The sequence below is a fragment of the Lipotes vexillifer genome, unplaced genomic scaffold (assembly GCF_000442215.2).
Source record: "Lipotes vexillifer unplaced genomic scaffold, Lipotes_vexillifer_v1.1 scaffold1762, whole genome shotgun sequence".
Taxonomy (NCBI): domain Eukaryota; kingdom Metazoa; phylum Chordata; class Mammalia; order Artiodactyla; family Lipotidae; genus Lipotes; species Lipotes vexillifer.
This window is the reverse complement of record NW_006787493.1, coordinates 554,333-564,951: the sequence shown is the minus strand read 5'-3', so window position 1 is coordinate 564,951 and position 10,619 is coordinate 554,333. Positions and strand designations below refer to the sequence as shown.

Here is a 10,619-nt window from a genome sequence, read left to right as displayed (position 1 = left end):
CGTGACCTCTCCCGTTGCGGAGCACAGGCTCCGGACGCGCAGGCTCAGCGGCCATGGCCCACGGGCCCCGCTGGTCCGCGCATGGGGGATCTTCCCGGACCGGGGCACGAACCCGTGTCCGCTGCATCGGCAGGCGGACTCTCAACCACTGTGCCACCAGGGAAGCCCTGTTACACTGAATTTTAATAGTCAAAGGATAAAGTATGTGTGTGTGTGTGTGTGTGTGTGTGTGTGTGTGTGTGTGTGTGTGTGTGTGTGTGTGTATTACAAAACTCTGAAGTCCCAAATTTAGAGAATCATCAGTGTAAGAGGTGTGTCACTAGGGCATAATGTTCAACTCTGAAACATTGTAAAGCCCTAAACAAACAATATAGGGAGAAAATTCCTAGGACAGAAATTCATGACTGTTAATTCAGGAAATCCTGCTTGAAAGAATTTCCACATTCTTAAGAGATTCTGAAGTTGGGAGTGTAATTTCAAATGCTAAACGTGCTAAAGAGCAGGATTGGCAAACCATGGCCCACAGATCATATCCAGTCTGCCATCTGTTTTTGTACAGAATTATCTTTACAATTTTAAATGAATTTTTGAAAAGAATTCAAAAGATTAATATTTCATGACACACGAAATTGACATGGCGACTTCCCTGGTGGTCCAGTGGCTAAGACTCCGTGCTCCTAATACTGGGGGCCCAGGTTCAAAGCTTGGTCAGGGAGCTAGATCCTGCAGGCCGCAACTAAAAGATCGCGTGTGCAATCGCGTGGGCCCGTGTGCCCCAACTGAAAGATCCTACGTGCCGCAAGGAAGATCCTGCGTGCCGCAACTAAGACCTGGCGTGGCCAAATAAATAATAATAAAAAAATAAGAAGAAGAAGAAGAAGAAAGAAAGAAAATTATATGAAATACAAACTTCAGTGTCCACAAATAAGGTTTCATTGGAACACAGCCACATTCTTTCATTTATACATTGCTTATGGCTGCTTTGGCACTACAATGGTAGAGCTAAGGGGCTGGGACAAAAACCACATGGCCTGCAAAGCCCAAGGTGCTATTTACGAACCGGCCCTTTAGAGAAAAAGTTTACCGGCCCCCAAGCTAGAGAGGAAAACACAATGGCCACATAGACAAGGACTATTCGTGTCACGAGACTGGCCATTCTCTGTGAGAAAAGATTTCAAGTCATAGATTGATGGCTACGAGGTACCTCTGATTATATGATGGAAATCAAATGCGAACGACCTCAGCTTCCAGTCGTGGAGTAGCATGAACCACATTTTACCCTCCTACTTTAGACAATCAGAAAACTAGAGTAAATATGTGAAACAACTGTTATCAAACATTATACACCAGGCAGCACAGGACCACAATCCCTGATGGAAGAAAAACAAATAAACTAAACCTTAAGACTGTCCTGGCTCTCTGCCTAGAGACACATTCCAGATTGCAGAGGGGATGGGGGATGCCAAGCAGGTCACAAATGTTTCCGTGAGCTAAAAAGACAGACACTGGAGATCAGGGAGTTTGAAGCAGCTGAAAGCTGCAGGACAAAGTTCTGGAGCGGAGAGAGCCAAACAGAGAAAGAGCTCCAAAAATATGCAGAGGGTCAACGAGGCTTTGCTAAACATTAACATATGCATGTATAGGGTGAAACTGCAGGAGGCTAGGGAAAGAATGACCCAGGAGCTGCGAACAGAATGATTCCCCAGAGCTCATATGGGGCTGGGAATTGTCTGAGTTCCCATAAGCCAAACTGGAGTCCTCAGTGATTACACAGGGCATTCAGTAGAGACCCCAAAAAGGCCACACCTTAGTAGTGGAGCTCAACTACCCTGGGAAAAAAGCTACTTGAGTCTCCATGAAGCTTAAAAAACAAGCCTTGAAAGGATCAAACAACTACAAATAAATTAACTGACTACCAGAACAAAGCCCAAGAATCTTTAGATGAAGGCAACAAAATCTAGGCACCCAACAACATAAAATACACGATGTCCAGCATCTAATATCAATAAAAACTTACTAGACATGTGAAGGAGCAGGAAAATGAGACCATAACTAGAGAAAAATCAGTCAATAGAAATAGATCCAAAACTTACAGACATGATCAGCGGACAAGGATGTTAAACAGCTATTGTAACCATGTTCAAATATTCAAAGCAGCCTTTCTCAACCAGGGTTCTGCGAGAGAATTAAGCAGTACAAAAAGTTATTTGAGGGATTATTTTCTCAATTCTCCCAAGGATGGTACACAGCTAGAACCATTCCAGATGCCCAGAAGTTAATTCACTACATACAACAGATAAGGCATTAGACCCAGTTCTCTGGGAACTCAATTGAGAGGGGCTGGATAAGAGAAATACATGAACATAATGAGGAAAGAAACAGAAGATATATTTTTTAAAAAACAGGACTTCTACAGGAGGAAAAAACGTCAGGTCTGAAATGAAAAATTCATTGGATGGGATTAACAGCAGATTGAATAACGGCAGAAGAAAACGTTAGGGAACTTGAAGATGTAGGAATAAAAATTATCCAAAGTAAAGCACAGAGAGAAAAAAAGAAGTAAACTGAGATAACAAAATTTAACTTTTAGGCTGCTTTGTTATAAATCATCTACTCAGAACAAAATAAAAGGTTTCCCACTAAATACGAATGTTGTATAGACTCTCTCTTATTATCTGAAGTTACCAACGATAAATAAAAAAAACTTCCCCAACTGAAAGTACTAACAAGTATACAAGATAGTGTTATAGCACCAAAAGCCAGGGGATAAATGTGGTATCTTCCTGGGCAGTAATTTTAATTAACATTCAAATAAATTTGTGTGCTTTGCTTCAGCTGTTTCAGGCATCATACTCAGAGAGAGTATATGTGTATGTATTCACCCTCCTCTCCCCTCTACAGTGAGAAATCTGTCAGGAGCACTTCATAGAAAAAGTTAAAGAAACAATGACTTAAGAAAATATTCAGGAAATCACTAAAAACACCAAGCCATTTCACTTCAAGTTCACCTACTAAATAAACAGTATTGATCTTAGATTCAAATCCTCAGGAAAAGGCATAGAGCTATGAAAATAAGTTTCCTCCAACACTCATTCCTTCAATAAACCACCAAAATAACAAGTCATCAAGAATCATCTTGTGATAACAGATCAAGTTTAATTCTAGCACCTGAAGCTATACAAGGGTATGCTTTATAATCTTCATGGAACTGTTGTACACATTCAATAAAGTGACAACTGTGCAATACCACTTAGTATCTCAAAATCAGGAACATACTTTTGAATTGTTTAAACACAATCCACAGAATTAAAAACAAAATCAGAAGTCACCCACAGTTATACTAATTGTCAATTAAAAGTTTTACCATTTACTACTTGATATAGCAGTCAATATCTAGTAGGGGATATCGGAAGTGATTTCAGATTCTCATCCTGTTGTACTCTATTGGGAAGGTTTCTCGAGTAGCTATGTGACTGGCCAAAGGTGGGTACAACCAGGACCAGAACAGCATGTAAGGTTCTACCACAGTTTCTGTAGTTTTCACTTTTTTTCCTTTGTCAGCTAAAAGTGAAGTGAGAATTAAATACTTATCTTTACATATACACAAGGTATGCTGTGAAAGCATATTTGCTTACAAACATATAAAAATACTTGTTAACTAGTTTGATAAGAAAATAATGTATAAAAGTATATAGCAAAACATTAATCATCTCTGACCCTGGAAAGATCAATTCCATATTTTATATTACAAACAAAAACAGTTTTAGTTTTGTTGAATCCCTTATCCAGAAATACTTGAAAAGGAAGACAGACAGAAATTATTTATTTTTACTCTCAACATGGCTGTGAAAAGAGTTAAATTAAAAAACCAAGAACACTAAAATGCCTAAGTCCAGAATGAGTCCAAATATTTGGCCACACGGAATATTATCTTTAGGAATAATAGTAAAGGCTTTACACGCAGTTTTTAACCTATAAATACAGGAGGCATTTTGGTATTTTGGCCACTGGAAAACAAAAGGCTATAGCATCAGTAAAGGTCTGAGATGTCACTTTTGTGGATTCAATTCAGTGTATTTAGGGTTAACTAAAGTTGACATCAAAATTTTTAGAGATAGGCAAAAATTCACATTTTTTTAAAACTCCCTATGTTTCTATTTAGAGTAACAGCAGGCGATATGATTCCAGAAGTTAAAAGTTATTTCACAACCTATGACTTCAGCTTGGCAAACAGCTTAGGTTCCAAAACTGATCCATCCCTATTAAAAGTAAGCCCTTAAAAAAAGAATGTGTCTGTGTATATAGATATCCATTTTAAAGGAATCAGATAATCTTTGAAGCAGCCTTAGTGTTTCCTTTAAATCTGTCTTGACTGACCATTGGATCAGCTTCATGGAAAGGATTAGCCAGCTTCTTGGTCTAAGGCTACCACGGTGATCATTTATCTAAGGCTAGAAAGGTACCAGCGTGATGTTAACTGTAAGGAGAGAGGGAGAAGATGAGGGCTTTTCCTGGCAGTTTGTAGCTAAAATTCAAGGGATTCTTAGAAAATGACACAGTGGCAGCCTTTCTTGTCTTTTTCTTTCCGTGTTGGTTCTGGTGAAGGAGGACATTCCTGCTCTTGAAATTTCCTGTAAGATAGAAAAACCTATAGATAATTGACTTTTTGGTAATATATTATTATAAATGCAGGTTATTGTTGGATGAGTCTGGTTTATGTGCATATGCTTTTCAATGTTAAATTTCAACTAGGGAATCAAAGCAAATCTTTGGGGGCAGGGAGGTACAAATGCTTCAACATGAGCATAAAGCAAAGCTGTCTGAGTTTCATTTATGGGTGAGTGTTCAATTAGGTGAGATGCTGAATTCAACAACCTCGAAATTCCCTTCCCAGTTTGAAATTCCATGACTCTAAGGTATCCTTAGGAATGAACATCCATCACTAGAGTACCTGCCCTTATGAGGTATGCCATTCCTATCCTGGTTTTGCCACTTCGTAACTACAAGTCTGTATTAAACAAGTTAGTTGACCTCTCTGAGGGGTGTTTTTTTAGGAGGGATAATAAAACCCTACCTTTCACAGTTGCTATGAGGATTAAAGAAGATTTTGTTATGTTCAAATGTCTAACAGTCTCTGGCACAAAAAGGTCTCATGTACCCCCTCCTCACTCCTGACTGACTGATGGATATGGATCAATTCTGAGGATCAAAACCAAGGATTAAATATTTCAAAAAAGCAACAAAAATTATTTTTAAAAAGCACTGGTGGGACTTCCTGGTGGCACAATGGTTAAGAATCCGCCTGCCAATGCAGGGGACACGGGTTCAATCCCTGGTCTGGGAAGATCCCACATGCCACGTAGCAACTAAGCCTGTGCACCACAACTACTGAACCTGTGCTCTAGAGCCCACATGCCGCAACTACCAAGCCCACGCGCCACAACTTCTGAAGCCCACGCACTCTAGGGCCCACATGCCACAACTACTAAAGCCCGTGTGCCTAGAGCCCGTGCTCTGCAACAAGACAAGCCACCGCAATGAGAAGCATGCCCACCACAAGGAAGAGTAGCCCCCGCTCGCCGCAACTAGAGAAAGCCCGCATGCAGCAACGAAGACCCAACATGGCCAAAAAAAAAAAAAAAAAGGCATTGGTTTCGGGGTGGGGGGAGCAGGTAAAATACACATAAAATTTACCATCTTAACCATTTTTAAGTGTACAGTTCAGTGTTTTACGTATATTTACAATGTTGTGCACTACTATCCACCTCCCAAATCTTTTCATCTTGCAAAACAGAAACTCTGTATTCATTAAAAAATAACCGAATTTGGATTTTTAACAAACTACTAAAAAAAAAAAAAAAAAAAGCAATCTTCTTTTCCACCCCACAAAGAGAATGCCCTAGTAACAGGCTAAGAAAAAGTACAAGTAGAAGCCCATAGCTCAAAATGTCAATTCACCTTAGACGTACAACTAACAGGAACTAACTCCATATACCTGTCAAACTAACTAGCAGGGAGACCAGCAGATCTAAGAACAGAGGATGAAACAGAGGCCAAGCCACCAAGACCCAAAATAATCTCACAAAACCCCAGCTGCTAAAGCAACTCACTCTTTCTCACACACACCAACTCCAGCCAACCTCACTCACCGCCTCCAGCTTCTTGGAACCCAGTAATACTTTCTGAACCACAGAGACCTCCTAGGCCAGCGAACAGAAAACCTCTATGAAGTCTGGATATCATACTTCATATGCTGTGGGACTGCTGAATCCCTACTGCCTGGCTTCCTCGTGGCCTGGGAGGAGTGGGTAGGAAGCAAAGCTAAGAGCACAGGCTCTGGAATCAGAGACCTGGATTTAAGTCCCAGCTCTGCCATTTAATATGTTCAAATTATTTCACCTCTCTGTACCTGTTTTCTCATCAGAGAGTAGGGGCATTATTCGGTTGTGGTGGGGATTAAATGTAGTAATACACGTGAAGCAGTTAGCACAGGATCTGGCAGAGGCTACCTACCCCTCAAGTGTTAGCTGCTGTCGTCACTATCTTCACACCACCGCCACCTTTGGAAGGTGCACCAATTCTTTTCAAAATCTCTATGTGTACTCTACTTCAATATAATAAAATTAGGCTTTTTATGTAGGAAGTAACCAGAATTATGTACGTAATTAACATTTTTAACATACCATGTCAAAAATGATTCCCAGAAAAGAATCATTCCTACATACAATTTCCTCTTTCTTACGAAAAACATTTAATGGTAATTTTTTTTCTTGGTTAATTTTTTTTAAAAAGCATAATGTGACTACCCATCAAATTCAATAAACTAAAACAAACGTCTGCGATGTGTTTTGCTTACCTTATAACCCGGACAAGTTCATGGAAAGCTTGATCTACATTCATCCTAATCTTTGCTGACGCCTCCATGTATGTTACCTTAAGTTGTCGCGCTAACTGCTGTCCTTCTTCCTGCGTTACCTGAAATTTCAAGAGGTGTGTTTGAGGTACAGTATTAATGATTAGATCTGCTCCATCTACTGCTTGGCCACACGCTGCACTGTTAATCCAGCCAGAGACCAAGCTGGTTTGCCTTAAGACGAACCAAAACACTTAAGAGCTTAACTCAAAGTGCTGAAGCCCACCTCTGCAGAAAAACTCAGAACATGACAGAAGCAAGATGTCAGTCTGGTGATTACTCAAAAAGTATTAAATACAACCGTGAGAAATTCTGGGAAGTACAAGGTGCTATGGGCGTGTATAACCCTGCTGAGCAGGTCAGGGAAAGCTTCCCTGAGGAAGTGATATTTAGGTAAAGTGTATGGAGTTGGGTCAGGGTGAAGAGTATCCCTGACAATGGAAACAGCAGGCATGAGGGCACTCCAAGTTCCAGAAACTGAAAGAAGCCTAGAGTGGCTGGAATACAGTAAGCTAAGAGAGAAAATGGCAAGAGATGAGGCTGGAAAGCAGGGCAGGCCTCAGGAAGCCATGGGGTCTTCTTCACATCTGCATTCCCCAGTACCTGGTACTTGGAAGACTCTCAATAAATATGTGGGAAAAAAATAATGAATAGGACCACAAGCCCTCACAATGCCTTCCTTACATGAAGAAATGAAGGCAGGTAGGCAGGGAAGGGTGGCATTGCTGATGACATATACATGGTAGGCCAGAGTAAGAAAAGGCTAATTGAATATTAGCCCTATATAGTAAATGCCCTATATATATTTTAAATGTAGAGGGTTGGAATAGTGATAATTACCTACAACTATTAAACTATATTACATTTATATTTATATAGTGGGGCTGAAAATTCATATTTCTGAAAAGTGACTTTCACTGCTGTCATTACCACAAAAGTAAACACTTATAGAAGGTTAGAAAATTACAGATGGGCAAAAAGGAAAAAAAAAGAAAATTTAGGAACTTATCATCCATACAGAACCACATTCTTCTCATCTTTTTTCAATGATATACATTTTTCTCTGCAAAACATAATCATAATTTTTGTATCTTTATCTTAGAACCTGAAACTATGCTAAACTCACTTATCTAGGTGGGTTTGTTTTGTTTTGTTTTTGTAAATTCCATAGGCTTTTCTACATAAGCAATCATGCCATTTGCTAATAAAGACAGTTTTGTTGCTTCCTTTCTGATGTGGATGTTTTTTCATTCATTTTCTGGCCTTACCTCACTGCCTGGAAGCTCCAAGACAGCAGCGGTGAGGCGGTACTTTTGACTCGTTTCTGATCTTAGGGAGAAAGCATTTGGTCTTTCACCATTAAGTAAGCTGTTGGTTGTAGGGTTTTATTACAGATGCCCTTTATCAGGTTAATAAAGTTCCTCACTATTCCATTTACAAAGAATTTTTATCAGGAACCGATGCTGGATTTTGTCAAATTTTTTTCTTCTGCATCTGTTGAGATCATATGATTTTTCCTCTTTAGTCTGTTAATATGATAAATTACACTGATTCACTTTTGCCTTGAAGAATCCTTGCATTCCTGGAATTAACTCCACTTGAGTGATAATGCATTGCTCTTTTCATATATTGAATTCTATTTACTAAAATTTTAATTAAAAAATTTTACATCTATGTTTATGAGAAATATTGAACTGTAGTTTTCTTATATCTTTGTCTGATTTGGTATCAGAGTAATACTGGCTTCATATAATGAGTTGGAAAGAATTCTCTCCTCTTCAATTTTCTGGACTAGTTTCAGCAAAATCAGTTTAGTAAAATTGGCCCAGTGAATCCATCTGGGCCTGGAGTTTTGAGGAAAGGTTTTTATAATAAATTGGAATTATCTTATACATATAGTACTACTCAGCTTATCTATTTTTTTCTTGAGTTTGTGCCTTTCAAGGAATAGGTCTATTTCATCTAACCTGCTGAATTTATTGGCATAAAGTTGTTTATAGTACTTCCTTATTATCTTTTAAATATCTACTAAGATTTGAAATGATGGTTATCTCTCCCATTACTGAATTTGTGTCTTTTTTTTTTTTTTTTTTTAAACCTGATCATTCTGGCTAGATTCGTAACTTTGATCTTCTAAAAACCAGTTTTTGGTTTTTATTTACTTCTCTATGTTTTTTCTATTTTCAATTTCATTGGTTTCCATTCTTACCTTTATTATTTTACTTCTTCTGATTACTATGGTTTTAATTTGCTCTTTCTTTTTCTTACAGTTCTTAAGGTAGAAGCTAGTCACTGAATTGAAACATTTTTTCTTTCCTAATACAAATATTTAGTGCTATAAATTTCTCTATAGGTACTTCTTTAATAGCATCCCACAAATTTTGATATGCTGTTTTAGTTATCATTCAGCTCATACTACTTTGTAATGTCCTGTGTTTTCTTTGTACTGAGGGTAAATTAAAAGTATCTTAATTTCCTCATATTTGGAGATCTCCTAGATATCTTTGTTATTTCCAATTTAATTCCACTGTGGTCAAAGAACATACACATTCTGACTAGAATCCCTTTAACTGTATTGAGACTTGTTCTATGACCCATTCTCATTTCAAAAGATGTATATTCTGCTGTTGTTCAGTGGAGTGTTTACTAAATGTCAGTTAGGATAAGTTGCCCAACAGTGTTGTTCAAACCATCTAATATCCTTACTGATTTTCTTTCTACTTGCTCAATTATTGAGAGAGGTGCTGAAACTTCTGACTATAACTGTTCTTCCCATTTTTGCTTTAAGAATTGTTATTCATTACATGAATGTTTAGGATTGTTAAGTTCTCTTGATGAATTAATCTCTTTATCATTATGAAATGATCCTCTTTATTCCTAGTAATAATATTTGCTCCGAAATCTACTTAGTCTGATATTTATATTGCCACTTCAACTTTTCTTTCATTAGTATTAGCATGGTATACCTTATCCCATCCTTTGTACTTTTCAACTATTTGTGTCTTTACGTTGAAAGTAGATTTCTTGTAGGGTCTTGCTTTTTATCCAATCTGACAATGTCTGCCTTTTAATTGAGGTATTCACACTATTTAAGTTTAATGTGATTATTGCTATAGTTGGGTCATCTTGAAATTTGTTTCCTAACCATCCCATTTATTCTTTGTTCTACTTATCAAAAGTTGCCTTCTTTTCGGTTAACTGTATTGGTTTTTTTTGTTTTTGTTTTTGTGGTATGCGGGCCTCTCACTGTTGTGGCCTCTCCCTTCGCGGAGCACAGGCTCCGGACGCGCAGGCTCAGCGGCCATGGCTCACAGGCCCAGTCGCTCCGTGGCATGTGGGACCTTCCCGGACCGGGGCATGAACCCGTGTCCCCTGCATCAGCAGGCGGACTCTCAACCACTACGCCACCAGGGAAGCTCAACTGTATTGTTTTTATGATTCCATTTGATCTTCTTTGTTGGCTAATAAACTATGTACCTATTATGTTATTTTTATAATTGCTTTAGAGTTTATAATATACATGTTTCACTCATTACTGTCTAATTCAAATGATATTATGTCAATCCATGTATAGTTTAAGAACCTTATAACAATAGTATATTTCTCCCTCCTGCTCTTTTTATTATTGTTACCTATTACTTTAGAATACATTGTTATTATTTTTGCTTTAAACATCCAATTATGTTTTCAGGAGATTTAAATAACA

General features: G+C 38.3%; 1 protein-coding gene across 2 annotated transcripts in view; it reads right to left on the bottom strand.

The window, feature by feature from the left end:
- Positions 1-3,134: 3,134 nt before the first annotated feature.
- The window catches only part of RRAS2 (RAS related 2), a 72,275-nt gene continuing 64,790 nt past the window's right edge, over positions 3,135-10,619 (bottom strand). For both annotated transcript variants that reach the window (XM_007460218.1, XM_007460217.1), the window contains exons 5-6: positions 6,857-6,975; positions 3,135-4,631 (exon numbers count right to left, since the gene is read on the bottom strand). In XM_007460218.1, the coding sequence (XP_007460280.1) occupies positions 4,544-4,631; positions 6,857-6,975 (207 nt within the window). In that variant the 3' untranslated portion in view covers positions 3,135-4,543. The remainder of the gene's footprint in view (positions 4,632-6,856; positions 6,976-10,619) is intronic.